General features: G+C 39.1%; 1 protein-coding gene across 5 annotated transcripts in view; it reads left to right on the top strand.

Moving 5' to 3' along the window:
* The window catches only part of MAST4 (microtubule associated serine/threonine kinase family member 4), a 545,073-nt gene that overhangs the window by 261,940 nt on the left and 263,273 nt on the right, over positions 1-19,860 (top strand). For all 5 annotated transcript variants that reach the window (XM_058563945.1, XM_058563939.1, XM_058563942.1 and 2 more), the window contains 2 exons: positions 15,809-15,840; positions 18,832-18,879. In XM_058563945.1, the coding sequence (XP_058419928.1) occupies positions 15,809-15,840; positions 18,832-18,879 (80 nt within the window). The remainder of the gene's footprint in view (positions 1-15,808; positions 15,841-18,831; positions 18,880-19,860) is intronic.

The following is a 19,860-nucleotide window of genomic DNA, read 5'->3' as shown; positions in this document are numbered from 1 at the left end:
TGTTGCTATTTATTTCAGGGAATATGAATAGTTCATATTGGCTGCCATTCTGTACACCTGGAAAACATCTGTCTCACTGCTTTCTGATAAGGAAGTTTGCATTTTTGAAGGAAGGAAGAGCTCTAACCCAGAAGCCTATCTGATTACAGCATTACTGCTTAGGGTCTTCTACTTATAAAGTGTTAATGCTGTAGTGGTATGCCATTGTAGGTGAATACTGGTCTCAGCTGCCTAACTTGTCCAGGGACTGTCTGAGTTTGCTAGTCCAGGAAAATAAGCTAGGGCAGCTGTCATATCTCCCCAAATGAAAAAAGACAGCTAGCTGCCTAGCCTGCAATTGGAAGGAAAGGTCAATCAATATGTTACCTTTCCTTCCCGGTGTTCCTTGCCTGCCGGCTGAGTTGTGCCTTCTCACTGGTGGTGGTAATCTCTTCTGCTAAATTTTATTTTACCCTTGCAAATAGGCTAAAGGAAGGGCACAGTTAATAACGTCTTCTCTCATATACCTCTGAGCAGATTATTTGGGCTGAATCTTGCTCTCTTTTCCTCCTAGCCCTAAGCCCTGCACAGTCCTGCTTAGATGGAGAGTTATGCAAGTTGCTGGTTTTATTTATTGTGGGAATTTCTCCTAGAGCTCTGTCATGCTCTTGCACAGACAGAATGCAAACATTGTTGTGATTTTTGACAGTAGCTGGGATCTGTGTGGAATAGGGGTTTTTCAAAACATTTCTCAGTCAATATGTTTACTTCAGCAGCCATGCAGTGTGAGGCGGTACATCACCAATACTTGAAATAGACTGCAACAGGAGGTCAGAATGAAGCATAGATTTTGTAACACAGCATGTTAGATGAAATGATTTTGTGTACTTTGAAGTGGAAAATTCAATCAGAATTTTCCACACTTTTTAGTTAAAGCAACACTGTTATTTATTGATGAAAGGTAGACTGAGAAAAAGACAGAATGCAAACAGAGTAGACAACAAATCGAGCATTATTCCTGGTCATAGCAAGACATACTTTTTCTTTTGTAATTGAATGAAAGCTACATGAGATGAGAAGGGTCTGCTTAAAATATGCACTATAGAATGCTTGGAACATATGCCAACTTGGTTAGCATGTGTGTAGATAAAAATGGAATCTGGCTTTTTAAGCAGTTTGCTTTTCATTGAGATGGACTTCAGCTCCATAAAGGGCAGTTACAACTGCCCAGGTAATCTATTTTGGCTTAAAGTAGCAGATCTCATTTGGAAAGCACCTGAGAGTATCAATAAGGAATTCAGGGATAGATTCTCTAAGCTTTCATTCAAGTAGGCTTAGAGAATATTTAAATTTATTACTAGTTTTCATCTGTCCTTTGGTGCACAGAAGATACATCCGCATAACTACCTATTATGTAGATGAACACCTTATACTTTCAAATTGCAAAACCTCAGGTTGTAATGTCAGATTTCTGCATGAATATTTAAGGTAGAATAATAACCTAGTATCAGCATGCTCGATGTGTGCCAGTCACTTTTCTAGCTCCTTGATGTGTATTGTTTCATTTAATCCTCACGACAACACTATGAGCTCTTATTATCTATAATTTCCAGTGAGAGAAGAAAGCCACAGGGAGGGCAAGTAGTTTGCTCAAGGCCATACTCGTAAGCCAGTCTTCTGAGCCATTCTGCCTGGCTGCCTCCCTGAGGCTCTGCCACCTCAACACATTCATCCTGGTGGGCCTACTGACTCATGGGTTAGCATCTTAACTCAATTAGCGTACAGCACTTAGCATATAGGATTTTTATATTTAGATTCTTCCCTTAAAAGAGACATATAATCTCTTATATGTGGAATCTAAAAAACTGGACTCAAAGAAACAGACAACGGTGGTTACCAGGGGCTGGGGGATGGGGGAATGGGAGAGATGTTGTTTAAGGGTACATACTTGCAACTAGTGGATAAATAAGTCCTGAAGATCTAATCCACAGTACAGTGATTATAGACCACAAAACTGTGTTATAAACATTAAGCTTCCTAGGAGACTAGATCATAATTTTTCCCACCACTAGAAGAAATGATAATTCTGTGACATGATAGGTGTTAGCTACTGCTACAATGGCAATCATATTGCAATATAAATGTATCAAATATGTTGTACACCTTAAACTTATACAATGTTATATGTCAATTATACTTCAGTAAAAAAAGAGGCAATTCTTTAACAGTCTGTTTTACTTAGCTACTGTTTTTTTTCTGATTGATGTATAATTCAATTCAGTATAATTCTCTTTTCTTTTTTTACTTTCTCTTTTCTTTAACTAGCACTTAAAGTGACAGAACCATTTAAAAGCATTAGTGCAAATTTATCAGCTTGTCTAAATAGTGTGGCTTTGAAATATAGTTTAGGCTGCCTATAACTTTGTATTCTTCAGTGTCTAAAGTTGATTTCCCCTCTTTGTTCATACTATTTTATAGTATCGTCAGGTTTTAAGGAATCGAGAATCAACTATCCATTTCAGGTTTCCAAGGTAATCCAGTGTAATTCAGTCTGGGAACACACAGCTGCTGTGTAATACAGTAATCGTGTCCGTACAATAAGGTCTAGTATACTTTTTATTTTTCATGGGAAGAACCTAATTAGTGTAATAGAAACCAAAGTGGAAACCACCTAAGCTCACTCCTGAATTACAGATGGCAGCATTCACATATAATAGAGGGAAAATCTTCCTGCTCTGAAATTATATGTTTTTGGTTAACAAAAATAAGAGACCACCTTATGAAAACTTTCTTAGGTCTCTCAGATTTAAATGTCTACCCCTGTTGTAGTCCTTGTGATCCAAAAACATCACAAGTGATTCTTTTGACTTTGAGGGAAGGATTCTGTCTTTGCAGTGAGAGCAGAATTCAGTCTTTGGGAAGAAGCAATTAAAACCCCAAAGCCTTTTATTGCTTTTGATGCGTTAAAAAAAAGAAAAGGCAAAAACTTCACCGCACTGTAATATTTTCTGCTAATTAACTGTCACAAATGTGATGCCGTTGAGTGTGGAGTCTCTTTGGTTAACTTCAAAGTCATTAACATACACTGTGCAGCCCTCCCAAATCTATTTTGGAAAAAGGAACCACATCGACAGATCTGTAATCAATACTTCCAAGGCTTTTGTTTCTCCTGGAACCCAATCCTAATTTCAGGAACATTTGGTCAGTTTCTTTGGGTACCACACACCAGCCCTCCTAATGCTCAGTCAGTGGTGCCAGGGCTTTTGACAGCTGGTGTGCCTTTGGATACACTACTCCAAAGGTGACTTCCAAAGTTCAATACTATTTTTGGAGTGTGTCAGGAATGTATTTAGCTGCAAATCACAGAAAACTCAACTAATAGAGGCTTACATAAATAAGGATTTATTATTTCTCACATAACAGTGTTTGTTGGTTGAATATCCGGGCCTAGTGCAGTATGGAATCTGTGTCATCAAGACTACTTTTGTCTTTTGCTCTGCTATCCTTAACATGAGGCCTCTGACCTTGGGCAAATCACAATGTAACTTTTCCAAGATTCAGTTTTCCCATCAGAAAAAATAGTGGTGCCTTAAACTTATACAGCGACGTGTGCCAATTATTTCTGAATAAAAATGGGGGAGAGGGGCCGGCCCCGTGGCTTAGCGGTGAAGTGCGCGCGCTCCGCTGCTGGCGACCCGGGTTCAGATCCCGGGCGCGCACCGACACACCGCTTGTCAAGCCATGCTGTGGCGGCGTCCCATATAAAGTGGAGGAAGATGGGCACAGATGTTAGCCCAGGGCCAGTCTTCCTCAGCAAAAAGAGGAGGATTGGCATGGATGTTAGCTCAGGGCTGATCTTCCTCACACAAAAAAAATATATTAAAATGGGGGTAAAAGGAAAAAATGGTGGTAACTCTTTGTGGAATTGCAGGGTAGGGGTAAGGCTTAAATGAAATCCTGTAGGAGAAAACGTAGAGCACCGTGCCTGGCCCTTCCTGGACCAAGGCTGCTTTCTAGCCCTGGGGCAGCAGCCTCAGCAGCACCAGTTTTCGTAGCAGGGATGGAGTCAAAGGTGGGAGTAGGAAATAGGGGGTCCCGCCTTAACCTGGTTCTTCAGTCTTTAGATTCCCAATTCCAGCATACTTCCAGTTGAGGTTATTTGAAATAGCAAGTTGGAGAAAATACTTTACAAAAGGTCAGATACCGTACCCTTTAACAAATAGGACCTATTGCTTACTAAGTAAAATATATCCTCTACAAGCCAATTGTTTGCTTTATTCTGTGACCTCTTTACAATAAATTTCAGTACCATTAAAGGCTTAAGTCACATTATTGATTATTTGAATATGTGTGTCATTAATCTTCCATCGCCCTCATACATTTTATATGTACATTTTAAGTGTCGTCTTTTGCATTTAGATGGAGAAGAACGGTCAGGAGAAAGCAGACATGTGGGTATTAGCTTCATATAGCACTTCTAAAACTCCCTTGAGCTGATTTGCCAGTAAATTTCTACACTAAAATGGGCTTTCAGAAGAATGACTGCTAGATAAACTATGAAGTGTCCCTAGTAAATAAAAATGATTCATCTCAGCTGAATAAATTCACTATCACTGGTCAAATAGTCTCATCCAATTCTATTTCCTGGTTCTATGAAAAGCCCTTTTCTTGTTGTATTAAGGTTGTCTGTAATTTTAATGGAAACTTTGAATTATTATCTGATTTTTAAAAATTGGTTCATGAAAGGATATTGATTCTTTAAGTTAGGGGCAGTTGAAATGTTGTTTATGGGCAAACTGATCTCGTTTGCTGGAACCTGGAAACCACTGTCAAGAAAACTTATCTTAAATCTGTGTTAAGATACACTTTTTAAAAAATGATCACAACTCTTAATGATCAACTCTGGTGGGAAGTGATGTCAGTGTGGAAGATGCAAGAGAACTGAAAGGTAAAAGTGAAAATCCATTAAGCAGGGTTCTTTCTGGTTGCTTAATTTTTATTCCCAGTCACTGATGCTCACTTCTTTCCCTGGGCATTTTCCTGGGTAACGAGAAAATTCTGAAATCAAATAAGGCTTTTGAACATTGAAGATGTTTGCCACTGTTCTGTTGAAGAATCCTATAGATTTATAGTGATCCTAAGAGGTGTCTCATATCCACTATATTAACTAGCTTTTTAGAAGCTTATGAACATTGTAGCTTTTATCGATTCCAGACAATCGTACCCAACAATAAGCAATAAAAGTCGATGGTAACTTTCTTCCCGTATAGGGGTGTGCAGATCAATATTTTGAATTTACTGTAATTTGCTGGTAATGGATGGAAGAACTAAAAAAAATTGCAGAGCCTTGTGGGGCACAGCTGTGCAGTGTTGCCTTTTTATCTCAGCTCACTGTAGGTCACAGGCTTTCCTGGCGAACAAGAAACATAGTTAAGTGGCAGGGCTGATACACGTATTTATCAAGAGCCTTCATAAGTCCCTTCTAAGGGAGAAAAGAAAATCACAAAACTGGTCCAGGACAACCTTAATTTTATAGTCCTGAGGACCTCCAAACATGCACTGTCTTAAAGGCAATCAAAATTCTAAATATCTGGCATTTATGGCCTTTCTGCTAAAGGCGTTTTCCTTCTGACGAGTAGCAGGGTGTGTGTTTTCACTGAAGCCTGTTTGCTTCGAATCTTCCAGTTGTGTTCCAGAACTGTGCCCGGGTCCGGCATTCAGGAGGAGGAGGTGGCGCCTGGGCACTGGCTCTTCAGTTTTACCCGTTTGTCTCTCTCCGAGCTCTCCCTTCATGCCCTAGTGCCGGTCTAATGGGAGTAGTATGCTTAAATAGGGAGAGCTGACATCTGGGGTGCCCTCACGTTGAGGACTGGGGCTAAATGCAGGACACCTGTTCTCATTAATCTTCTCAACACCTTATGACATAAATTGTCATATTCTCATTTTATAATTTAAGAAACTGAAGCTTAGAGGAGTTAAGGACGTTTTTCAAGGCCACTTTCTAGCGTTGACTTGTGTTAGAGTATAGGTACATCTGAATCTAGATCTTGTTCATTTAATCACTATGAAGTATACAATTGGGTTAAATAAGGATTTTTTTTAGTGTAAGGCTTTTTAGTTGATCTAATATATATTTTCTTGTTTACCTTCTTTTGTTGTGAAGAACTGTGGCTCCTCTGATCTGATCAAAATGAGTTTCCTTAATTTCACAAATGACACACTTTTGCTTGAAAGAGAAAGTCTTTTTGTTCTTTGAGAAGAAAATGAGCACATAAAGTACAATATGACTGTGCGCTGGAAGCTCCTAACCTTGAGGAAATAAATGCACTTCACTTAGTATGTAGTCAACACTCAATAAACTGATGATGAAACTGATGATGTTATTAATATAAGTCCTAGTGATTACTCAGCAAACTCTGCAGAGAAGTGTGGAAAAGTTGACTTAGGAGGCAGATTTCTCTTATAAAATACTGAATTGGAAGGCAATACGTATACAAACATCTGATTCCCAAGCTTGATTTTTTGATGTCAAGGGTGTAACATGTTAGGAAGCATCAGAAACCATCGTAATTGGCTGGAAAGGAAGCTTGTTGCACTTGCTCCTTTACTTGGAGTTAGCTGATTATTTGACTTGTTACGCTTTTCTGCTTTAAAAGGTCTGTGTTAAAAGTAATGTGTTTGCAGGGCTTTGCTTCAAATAAAATCAGAGTCTATAAAAATAATTTAAGTGTGAAATTTGCTTAGAAAGAGGTGCAAAGATCTGTGTTGTATCACTCCTTTCTAAGAGTAATTGCCACTGTGTCAACTGTGAATGCCGCTTGATGGCCTTCACAAGGGGGTCCGTGGTGCAGATACACCGGGTCTTACTTAGTGATGAAGAATAATTAGACTGCTCTGCACTCAGGCTGACGTGGATTCAGAGACAACCTAAGTCATTTACCAGCCCTGTGACCTCGTGTAAGCTACACAACCTGTCAATGCCTCAGTTCTATAAAATGGAAACAATAGTGAAGATTAAATAAGGTAATGTACGTCACCACGCAGGAAATGTTAGGTACTGTTATTAAATGGATGAAGGCCGATGAGTTTAGTAAAGAAAAACGATTCCCACCATTTGTGTAAAACTTTTAACGAGGAAAAGGAGTTTGTGATGATTGATGTTTAACTTTGATGCAAGAAAGACCTGGGATGTGACCTTTTGCTCTTTATCTTGCTTTGCAACTTAGCTCATGCTCCTGCCCCTCAGGGACCCTCTGGTCTAACTTAAGTAGTTTTGCTGTCCCCCCCTCCACATTCAGATGTCTGTGATTTAACTTCTAAAAGGCCCTCAAGCCTTTTGGATGGCCCTTTTTCCTGATATCTGAAATGGCACCTTGCCCTTAGCTCCTAGGGTTCTAAACTTTCCCAGAAGTTAGGCATTTCTTCTCAGCTCCTATAGATCCTGTACACACATGTCTTTGCTGAATCTGCCGCTCCTCTCCCTCCCCACTGCCGCCTCCTTGCTTCCTGTACAATTGAATAAGCCTCCTGATTCCTTCCTGTTTGTCCCTTGACACCCTGACGCCAGAGTGATCCCTTTAAACATGTAGCCTTGACCATCTCATTCTCTTATTTAAAATGTTCCATGAGGTCCCAATTTCCTATAGGGTAAAGGCAGACTCTTCCAAAAATCTTCTACGGTTTGGCCCATCCCTGCCTCCATACTCATGTCCTGTTGTGTTTTCCTTTCCACCCTCTGTTGTAGCCATTCCAAGTTTACTAAGAGCTGTGGACTGTTTCACTCCACCCTGTCTTGCTACATCTGTTCCCTCTTCTGGAATGCCCCTTTCCTCGCCCACTCCTGAGGCTGCCTCGCCAACTCCCAGACACTGCTGAAGACCAGGCTCCAGTATTGTGTCACTAAGGAAAATTTGAATTGCAAGGAATAGAAAACACAGGTTCAACTGGTTTAAAGAATAAAGGGACTCGATTGGCTCATATAACTGAGAAATCCAGGTATAGACAAGCTTCTAACCCATGGTTTTGAAGACATCACCCAAGATCCAGTTTCTAGCTGTCTTTCTTCTCTGGCACCTTCGGTGTCTACCCTGTGGCTGCCATTAGCTTCCCCAGGTTAATACTCCTTTCCTGCCAGCTCTCTTGGAAAAGGGAGGGAGTTCTTTCCCAGCAGCCCAGAGCAAACATTGTTTTGCCTCTTGTTTTCCCAGACTGAAGCACATGCCCTCTTTGAACCAATTTCTTTGGCCGCAGCAGTGAACTTTGTCATTAGCTTAACTTGACCTGAGCTAAGCCTTGAGATTGAGAATGTGTCAGTTCCACCAGATTTTGTGTCATAAATAACGGGGAGCATCATTGGGCAAGAAACAGTCCTGACTCTCCTCAAAGAAAACTGCTCACCCCCTCCCTTGGTACTGTTGCATACTTTGAAAAGACCTCTATTCCAGGCCTTTCCACACTGTATTTTACAGCAAGCAATGTCCTTTATCCGCAGTGCCTGGCACAACACCTGCCATATCAGCCTTTGCTAAAAAGTGTGTGATTGAATCAAGGAACCCCATTTTGCTTGCTTTAATCCCCACATGTGCCCCTTGCCCTCGCTCTTGGCAGAGATTTTGCCTTCTGTTGTTTCCGAAATTACAGAACCCCAAGTGAGTTGCTTCAGTTTTACTTTGCTCTTCTTCAACAGGTACCTGTTTTCACTGTTCACTACTTGTCTTCCTCTTTAGAGCAAAGGCCGCCCTCTTTTTTTTATTGTTAATGCCAACCCTCTGCTCGTGTATTCATTCAAATTGCCTCTCTCAGTCGCTCACATCACCAGGCTGTCCCATCTCTGGCATTTTCACAGTGGAGTGTAGGGGAAAACATTGGGATTGGATGATATAGGTTCAAATTTTCCTTCCACCATCTCCTGGCTTTGTGACCCTGGGCTATTGCTTATCTCCTCTGGGCTTTCCACAGGAATATTTGCATGTCCTGCCAGACAGACAGGTGATTTTGTTATGAAATTCATTGATTCTGTTTTTGATAAGATCTTATTCAGCCAAAAGAGGCAGATACTCATATTGTGACTGAGAAACTTTGTCTATGCAAAGGGCCTATGAGACTAATGCCAAGTCTTGAGGATGAAAGCTGTTTATTTGGGTTCATGACAAAAAAAAGCCAACCTGGAAAGAAAGGAAGATGGTAATTACGTTCTTCTATTTTTCAAAGAAGTGAGTATGTGGTTTTGATCAAGTAAAATTTATGTGAAAACCCGGCAAGCATTTTGTGTGTACCTTTTGTGGTTTATTTTGTTGACCTTTACTACCACAAATAAATACATTAAGGTGTATTATGGTTATAGATAGAAAAATAGAATGAAATAAAACCTGCAAGAAAGGGGAGATCCTTTAGGATTCTCCACCCATCTCACACACCCGCCAAGGGATTTTAGTGGCATTTTGCAGGTTGAATGGTTTGACTGTCCAAGCGTGTCTGTAGAGGTCTACCTCCTGCCTTTCCAGCTTTACTCGACAGGTTTTTATACAGAAAACCATGTACTTAATGGGCAGTTCACTGGGTTTTTCAAGGGTTGTTTGAACATAAGCCACTTTTGCCTGCTGCTCTGATTCAGAACCAAACCTTTATATCAGATCTGGTTCTGTGGTGTGAACTTTTCTGTCCTCTGCTTTTGCCTTCACAGGTGACTCAGAAACAGAGGCCAGAAAAATGGGACCAAAAGCATTTCTTTAAGAGAACCAATCCCCGGATGAGCCTAGACCCCTAGCTAATTTTACACTCTTATCAGGTAGGGAGAGTTCCATTTGGGGTACCTTTCCTTGCCCTACAATACTTTCCACTTGCAAAGGAAATAGCTGAAAACCTAAAACTTCACTACTCTAATGACAGCTAGAAGAGTAATACTTCATAAAGAAAGAAAATCCAAAGGCAAACAGTTTATGCAAACTAATAGTCCTTAAGGGGACTTAAAAGTACCAACCTCAACTAAACAGCTTATACAAACAACTCTCTCTCTAGGTCTCCAGGGCTGGGGTTCAGACGTTGGTATTTTTGAAAGCTCCCTGGGTAACATTAACGTGTAGCCAGGCTGCATTCAGCACCACTGCTCGAGCTGAATTACCTCAACCCCTTGTATTTTCTCTCCCCTGTTAGCATTTACACATTCAAGTTATGCTGCATAAATCTTACGCCTGGTGATATCTCTTTTGTGTGTGTGTATGTTTCCCCAACTGGCTTTTAAATCTGTTTTATTCTGTTTCCTCATGTGTCCCTAACAGCGCCTGATACACTGCCTTGCATATCTCGGCCATTTGAACTCTCTGCCTGAATTAATGGTTTGTGTGTCAGTGCAGAGTGGTTGTAGTACCCCACAATGATAGGGTGAGGCCACCAATGACTAATTAAGGAACGAAGATAATGGGGAAATATGTGAACTTGAGATCTAATCGTTTCTAAAAAGTAGTGGGGAAAGGATGTGTGCTAGACATAGCCATTCTATTTGTTTGCAAGGGGCAGGGGTTGTTGGTTTTTCTTTGTTTTTGGAGGGAGGGCGGGTTGCCGAACTTCCTTCTGGATCCTCTTCCTTGTTTTGGAGGACCTCCCTGAGTATGAATCTTGGTAGACTTTGCCCCACCTCACACTGTGATGGTGAAGGGAGCCAGTATTCCTTTTTCCTGCTCCCTTGGCAGCTGGGTCAGAGACCCAGGTGTGATCACGCTGGCACTCACAGGGAATGGGACCCTGCCAGGAGCGATGATGGAGAGGTGTAGGGACAGTTCAGAGCTCCTTCCTGGGCTCTGAGCTTGAGTGGAACGCTCAGCTACAGAGGTGTCCTAACTGGCTGTTGCCCAGGTGTGGCTATCTTCTCTGAGGTTTAATTTCTTGGTTCCTGCCCATTTTCTGACCTTGTCTATGTCACCTGTCACCTGTCCTGTCACCTGTATGAGAGCTAGTATCTACCCAATAGATAGATTTTTTTACTTGCTAGCCTCATTCAGTTTCTATTGTTTTTAAGAACCCCAGCTGCTGTGTAGTGCAACACGTTTAACAACATGTAGCAAAATTCTCCCCACTTGTAGATTTTGAATGTGGATACGCCCGTGACCCTGTTCCTATCTGTTCTCTCTTCTCCTATTTCATCCAGCCCGTGGTTTTACATACCATCTTAGATGATAATGACTCCATAGTCTATTTCCAGCCCCGACCTCTCTCCTGAGCCCAGGTTCATATGTCCAACCACCTGTTTGAAAATTTCTATTTGGAATTCTTATAGACATCTTGGATGTAACATATCCAAACAGAACTGTTCTTCCCTCAAACTACATTTGCTCAGGCCAAAAACTTTTGACTCTTCCTTGCTTTCTCTTTCACATTCAACGTCTGATTCTTTTGTAAATTCTCTAAAAACCTATCTCAAATCTGACGGCTTCCCACTGTCTGCACTGATGGTCCTAGCCACAATCTTCTCCCCCTTAGACTATTTCTATACCTCCTAGAAAATTGGGATTAAATATTGCCTTAAAATAAGCTTCGAATATTTGGATATTTATTTGTTCATCCTTCCTATTTTGTAGCCTACACCGCCCCGCCAGCCTTCCTCTCTCTCTCCCTCTCTCTGCCCCCTCTTTTGAGAGAAAGAACTTTTTAAAAAATTTTGAAATAATTTTAGCTTTATAGAGAAGTTGCAAGACAGTTCAGAGAATTTCTCTGTATCTTTCCTCCAGTTTCCCTTCGTGTTAACAGCTTATATAACCTTAATACATTTGTCAAAATTGTGAAATTAACATGGGTACGTTGCTATTAACTAAACTACAAACGTTATTTGGATATCACCAGCTTCTCTACTAATGTCCTTTTTATGATCCAGAATCCAGTCTAGGATCCGTCATTGCATTTAGTTATCATTGCTCCTTAGCCTCCTCTGATTTGTGACAGTTTCTCAACCGTTTCTTGTTTTTTACAACCCTGACAGTTGTAAAGAGTACTGCTCAGATGTTTTGTAGAATGACCCTCAATTTAGGTTTGCCTACTGTTTTTTCATGATTAGACTGGAGTTAAAGATTTTTTAGGGAGAGTACCACAGAGGTGACGTCCCTTCTCATCACATCATCTAAGAGGCACATCCTGTCAACGTGACTTATCGTTGGTGGTGTTAACCCAGATCACTTGTCTGTCAAGTTCCTCCACGGAAAGGTGGTGTTTTTACCTTTCCCTACTCTGGTTTTGGAAGTGAGTCATTAGGTCCAGCCCACTCTCAAGGGGAAGAGAATTAAGTTCCACCTCTTGGAGGAGGGGCTATCTACATATATTATTTGTAATATATATAATCTCCTTTCTCTTTTAAATCATAAACTGACTCATCAGTTAAAAAGAATGGTTCAAAGATTCCCTAAAAACATGTGGCATGTGTAGCCATATTGTTTTACTTGTGTATGTATAGCTATTAAATGCTTATTAAATAGTATATTTTTTAAATTACCATGTGGAAATTGCTTGTACATATTAAACACTGCAGTTTTCTCTATTGCTTTTGTGAATGAAACAAGTTATTTTCTCCTTTTGGGACCAAGGTTGGCCAGGGGAAGGGGGCAGAATCATTTGTTTTGGCCGTCTTTTCTTCTGGACTTTCCAAGAATTCTCTTCCCGGATTTGAGGAACCCTCATGTGTCTTCAGTATTATCAAAGGATCACAAGAAAATAGCAGAATTCTCAAGCAAGATTAACTTTCCTGCTCCTTTACTTTCAAGTTAGCACTTTTAGAAAGGAGGGCAAAGAGATCATAACATCAAGCAAGTAATGATACGTAGCAATTCTAAAAAATATTAGAAGTCACTGAGAAATCAGTATCAGTAAAAATAATTTTAAAAGTTGTAATATTCTTAAATATTACATGAATGGTTTAATCCTGTGATGATTAATAATTGCATATTGTTTAGTTCAGACTGATGCTTCTTGCCCTTTTTTCTCTCCCGTCTTCCCTCCTCTAAATCTTACCTGATGCTGAATTTTTAACACATGTTCCAAATAGACTTAGCACAAGCTTTGATTTGTGACTTGGACCAGTACTGCATGTCTTATCTAATTATCTAAGTATGTGTCAGTGACCTTATCCTGTCGTTAAGAAAATAAAATGAGGACACACGCACAAAGTACCACAGGGGCGGGGCTGGGGCCGGGGGCGGCCCGGTGGCGCAAGCGGTTAAGTGCACGCGCTCCGCTGCAGCGGCCCAGGGTTCGCGGGTTTGGATCCCAGGCGCGCACCTACGCACCGCTTGTCAAGCCATGCTGTGGCGCCGTCCCATATAAAGTGGAGGAAGATGGGCATGGATGTTAGCCCAGGGCCAGTCTTCCTCAGCAAAAAGAGGAGGATTGGCAGATGTTAGCACAGGGCCGATCTTCCTCACAAAAAAAAAAAAGTACTGCAGGGGCCTGAGTGGTAAATGCCTTGATGCTGCTCCTTTATGTCTGACTGGTGCGGATTGATCAGTGTGTGGGCCCCACACATTCCGGCAGCGGCCACTCTCTGCTCAGCCTGCAATTGCTTAGCCCTCCTGGTATTTGCAGCCTTTTGCAGCTGCTGTTCACAAGGTCTTGGCCACAGCACATTCATTTCTCTCACTTTATTACCATCACATCTGATTCCAATTTGCTACCAAATTGAGTTTCCAGTCCCGAGCCTGACATTCAGGCTGTCAGGTGGATTAGCTCCTTCAGCTTGGTTAGCGTGGAAGCTTCAGGTCAGTTGACAGTGGCCTATTAAATGTCCTCTGCTCCTCGTCTTGGAAGCTCGGCTGCCGTCCGGTGGAGCAGCAGTGCTGGGTTACCCACCGTAACCTTTCTTGTTTAGAACTCATAATTCTAGACCTATTGGAAAGACTTCTGATTAAAAACAGAGTTCGTTTTTATCCCTTATCCTGCTGTTTCAGCATATTTTTCTCAGAGCAAAGCAGCCAGCTTATGGGCAGGTCATTTGGTGGAATATGATTGATTGAACTATTTGGGATCATTCATTTGGCCGTTTCCCTCTTATATCTTCTGAGTGATCTATTTGCATATAGAGTTGAGTAACATCCGACTTACTATTTTTTCTGTTATTAATGGTAATACCTCAGGTGCCCTCCTTTTCTTTTTATGCTGCTGTCAGATCAACTTACTGGACAGAGCGGTGTTTTCTTATTTGAGCTCCTGGCCTTTTGCTGTGCAGTGGGTCTCAGTAATTCCTTTCTACAAAGAAACAATCTGGTGAACAATTACTTCTAGGGAGTTCTCTTTTTTTTTTTTTTTTAAACCTAAATACAAAACCAATTTCTCAGTGCTTGTCATAACCAAAGATACACATAGAGAATATTACTTATTGGTTTTCTATTTATGTGTCAGTTCCCAAGGAAAACTGTCTTGGTCAGAGATTTTTCTCTTGTCATTAGGGGCTGTAGTAAATGACGGTATATTTATGTTTCAGGATCAGGGAGCCGAGTTCAGCAAACGCTATAATTTCTTGGGGCTAATCAAGGATTTAAAGAAAAAAGCAAAACAAAACAAAATACAGCATATCACCACTGCAGTTCTTGAAAAGAAAATATTAGCTATTGGGAGAAGGAAGAAGATACTCTGTTCCTAAAATCGTTGATTGATTGTTCTTGCAATTAAACTGTGACATGATTATTATAACTATCAAAATATATTTGCCAGTAATAAGTAAGGCATCTTATATTTAAAGTAGCATCCTTCCTGTGGTCTGCTGCTCTCAAGGCCATTTTCTGTAAGCTGTGCTGGAGTAAATTGCACTGTTTAGAAGTAAGGTCTGAGGCCACTGTCCATTACAAACATTTAAGGATCCAGTGAAAATAGGGAACAGGAAAGGTGAGTTCGAAGCTGAGGGGGAAACACCTTTCAAAAGATGATGCTCGAGCTCCAAGAAGGCAAAAAAAAAAAAGATAATTGTGGGAATGAAAAACCAAATTTAGTCGAGTCTTTCAAATTTATAGTGCACTCTGTTTGAGTTTAAATAGCCAGATGACTCATTGCTTCCCATTCTATAATTATTGTCATCAAGTCATCATTCTTGAGTACCTGGACTTCTGAAAACTGCATTAGTGGGTGCAGATATTTCTGTATCCTTTTTTCTTTGTTTGGTTTGTTGGCTTGTTTGCCAACAAATTTTCCACAGCCTCTCTATAGTTAGGTAGATAATGATCTTAATTTGAGATAAGTACCCTTTTAAAACTATAAAGGACTCTATTAATTGTTGTTGCTGTCGGGTTACCTTTTTAGAGGTTCATTAACCTGCTTTTAAATATCCTAAGTCATAAATTACATTTAAGAAATAATACCAAAAAGAAACCTTTCACTTTATTATTTTTTTAAACAATGTTTTGCATGAGTTTATTTCTGTTGGGGGCAAATAGTTTGATTTAACTGCCCTTTTCATTTCACCTTTCATGTAATTATAATCCTGCAAAATTTCTCCTCCTCCTTATATCTGTTTCCTCTTTGGATAAGCCCTTGGTTCCTCAGATTTTCCTTACGCTCAATCATAGGTCTGTGAACTCAACTCAGTGTTTTACTGTCATTGCTTTGGGAGGATTAATGTCTTTTTCTGCTCTGGAATTTAGATAAACTGTGTTTGTACCTTAAACATAATGTATAAAGAGAACAATATAAGAAGGGATCCAGCATAAAATTATGACATTAAAATCTTTTCAGTACAGAAAATGCCAAACCAAGCATCATGAAGGACGATGCATTTCCTGTTATCCATTTGGTATCCTAGCAGTCCAAGGGTAATGTAGCATCTCATATATATGTTTTGTTTTGTTCTTTTCTTTTGCAGAAGGAGCTGAGTCTCCCCAGAAGAGGAAGTCTGTAAGTAACATAATTTTGTTTCCTTATTTTATTTGGTACAGTTTGTAATGTGATTATTCTCTGACTTGTTAGATTTTCAGTGGTAAATGGAAAATTAATGATAACCAACTGAATTAAGAAAGCAAAAAACTGTATTTATTTATAAATGTCAAATATTAATGATTTCAAGGTAACTTGAAGAAATTTTCCAGGATTTGTTCCTTATGGGCATTGTAAACCAAAATGCATATTCCTGGGAGAATCTTAAATTTTAAAAATCTATAATGTAATCAAGAAAAAAACATTATTTGGTCTGCATGTAGTATAAATTGATCTGAATCAAGAATTAGTGCTCTTCTATATGATCTGGAAATCTATGATTGTTCTTTATACTATGGATTTTATGCAGAGTAAATGATACACTTTTGCATTTGAATTGGTGAAGACTGAGTCAGCTGAACTTTCTACTATTAGATCTAGATCTTACTGAACTGATTCATGTAATGCTCTTGTATTACAATAGCAGATTTATGAACGTTGACTCGATTTCTTTATAGTGTGTTTCAACCTTTTATTTTTAAGGCTAATATATTTGCATAAATCATAGTTTTTTCCATTAGTAAGTGGCAGAATGAAGTTAATTGCCTTTAATATTCCACTAAATTTAAGGTAGATTTATTATCAACTGGTACTGTGCAAGGGCTGGTGTGGAAATATTTGGATTTGGTATCTAATTTATGTTGAAGAATTTAGTGAATGGGGCAATGTCCTTTTTTAAAAATAAGTGTATTTAAGATAAATTTATGCAAGTCTCAACTTGGAGGATTAGAAATGTATATGGTGACTGTTGAAAGATAGAATTCATTCTATTGACTAAATTTTGGAAAATTTCAGCCTTTCATCTAGGAACCAAAGCTTCATCAGCCATGAACATTTCATTACTATCCATTTTGGATCCTACTTTTTTACAAATTTAGGCTGCCAGGAGGACGCTGGATTATTATTCTTGGAGAATGTGCCTGGATAACTTTTCACTAGCTCCCAGCTTATATATCCTTGGACTAGAGGTTAATGGCCTAATAGTTTGCCATAGGAAATGCCCTTAGAATCAAAACCTTTCCTCCTTCTGCATCATGATGACGACTCTTTCACGTAGACTTGGAAATATCCAAACTTCGTGATATTTCCCATCATGATGAGAAATAAAAATCAAGAAAGAAACTACATGAAATAGCTCTATAGAAAAAAAATCTCTTTTCCTTCATACTTTTATTTAATGCCAAAAGCATCCTAGGTTTGTCATTTATATTTTACTTGAAAACGTGGGAACGTCAGTCAGATCTTTCTTTTAGCTTTTATAATAGATTGCACTTTTTCCCCCCGTTTCTGAGTTAGTATGTTTCATATAAATTATTATTAAGGTGGGCCGCCCCCGTGGCTTAGCGGTTAGGTGTGCGTGCTATGCGGCTGGTGGCCCAGGTTCAGATCCCGGGTGCGCACTGACACACCGCTTCCCCAGCCACGCTGAGGCCACGTCCCATATACAGCAACTAGAAGGATGTGCAGTTATGACATACAACTATCTACTGGGGCTTTGGGGGAAAAAATAAATAAATAAAATTATTAAAAAAAAACCCCTAAATTAAAATAAATAAATAAATAAATTATTATTAAGGTAATGTTAATTAGCAAATTTGATTCCCATATCAATTTAAAGGCCATATCTCCTTTTGCACTTGTGTAATTATCAATTCTGTTAATGTTAGCTGATAGCCATGAGTTGATGGGGGAATATATGATAAAGAAAATATTTAAATGTCTCTACTTGAGAGCATGGACTCTTTAATGAAAAAAAAAGGATGGTGGCATAAGTTTGTTTGGAGTCCATGCTTTGAATACTTAGAAAAAGAAAAAATGGCATTTAAGCCATTTAAAATCCCCTCCCTGATAAAAATGCAATGATCTATCGGATGATGGGAGTAAAGCATAGTATATATGTCAACATAAATCTACCGGGTTTTTTTTAGTGAATTCTGAAAAAATTAATACTTACAAGTGAAGCAAACCAAAAATAAACATGCTATTTTGTATTTTCTATTAAATACAAATATTCCCCAAAGAAATAATGACGTATGATATAGATGTTCTGGGACTTAACACCACTCAGCATTTTCAGTGACCACCGTACAGAATGCCAGTAATTACTCTCCTCATGCAAGGTTCTTTTATGACTCCGAGAAAAAGAAAATACTTTTAAAAATAAATGCTAGAGTGATTTTAATACAAATCGAATGCAGAGTGTGTCTTTATTGGGTTTTGGTGCTAGCCGACATAACAGGACCTGACTAGTGAACCTGTTACTGCTTCCGCAGTTTACTGCGTCAGAGCTTTCAGATCTTTCCGTACCCTCTCCTGGAAAGAGTGAGGATCTGATCCGGCTGTTCTGTTGAGTCTTCTTTCCATGTTAACAGTGAGCACCTGCACAGTGTGATGTATTCCTCGTTGTCTGTGGTTACACACCGATGGGATTGAACTTGTCAGAGGGTGTGTACCTTCAGAAAGGCTGTGCTCTTGGATGAAGGCACCTGATTTTGTCATATCTGCCACTTCTAGTTTGTATGCCTTCAAGCATAATATTTTCAAAATATATTTTCATCATTCAGACGGTTAGGATTTATCAGATTTTTTTTAAAAAAATTTAATATTGTTTTAAATAAGCTTCAGGATAATTTTTATGTCTGGAATCATATGATAAAAGCACGTATTCATGTTTTTTATATATATAAAAGTTAAAGCTTTCACAAGTAAAAGAACACAGAAAATAGGCTTTTCTTTTTATTACTAATTTAAAAATACAAAAAGCAAACTGTATTCTGTCCAGAAAAATGTAATTCAGATCCCCATTGATTTGCAGTAATGATCATTTTCTCAAGAACTAACTTGAAGTCTCTGTTGTTTCATATATGTTTTAAAAGATTGCAAAGGCAGTGATTATGACCTTTTTTTTTTAAGGTGCAAAGGGCAGCAGACAAGAGAGAAGTCAAGGGAACTGCTTTCCAGGCAAGATGTTACTAAATAGCCAAGTGACCCCAGATCAATTTTCCAGGGGCTTTTCCAGCCCTTTACTAACTTCAAGGCCCCAGATCCCATCTCTACTCTGGCTCCCTGTGTAGCTGGGCTTTACCTAATTCTCTTTTTCCTTTCAAAGAATAGCCATTTGCCAGGGCTCTTGATCCCAGATTCTTCGGGCACTTTCCCTCTCTCTCTCTTTCTCCTTGGAACTAAAGTTGCCATTTTCTCTCTTCCCCCTCCTCTCAGCTACCTGTCAAAATCTGTATATCCTTTGAATAAATCATGATAGATTCGTAGAATGAAATGCTATACAACAGGAGGAAAGAATGAACTAGAGTATGTTATCAGTAAGTATAATTATCAAAAATATAATGCTGAATAAAAGCTAAAAGCAAATTCCAGATACGAGCTAGCATTTACATTGTAAAATTTAAAAATATGCAAAACAAGATATTATATTGTTTCTGAATATGAACATTTACAGTGAAAGTATAAAAACATGCATGGTAAGCAAATTTACAATAAAGCTTACTTACCAGGGGAGAGAGTGAAAGAACTGGGATTCGAGAGGGCTCTGCAGGGAGTTTCATATATATCATTAATGTGGGGTGGGTGTGGGTGTTTCTAATATACCCTCTATGTTTTGATATTCTTGAACTATTTTCTTTAAAATGCTCAGTAATTATATGAAGGTTGAATTCAAACTTTTAACCAAATATTTATGGAGTCTTAAAAATAATTTGAAGAAAAAAATGTATAAATGTTAATCTGTTTCAAGTGAAAGAATGTACTTTAGTTGTATTTTTTTTTGGTCTTTTATCTCATGATGAAGATTGGCCCAAATGAGTGCAATTTTACAGAAATAGAAATATCTGCTGTGGTAGTACCTATTGGTTAACACCAAAACATCGTAGGGGAAATTATGATGATAAATTTTGGTACTCTTGAAGTACTTCATGATGTACCAAC

Source organism: Diceros bicornis, chromosome 20 (genome assembly GCF_020826845.1).
Source record: "Diceros bicornis minor isolate mBicDic1 chromosome 20, mDicBic1.mat.cur, whole genome shotgun sequence".
In the NCBI taxonomy this organism is placed as follows: Eukaryota; Metazoa; Chordata; class Mammalia; order Perissodactyla; family Rhinocerotidae; genus Diceros; species Diceros bicornis.
Note: the sequence above shows the minus strand (reverse complement) of the source record. Positions and strands in the feature narration are given on the sequence as shown.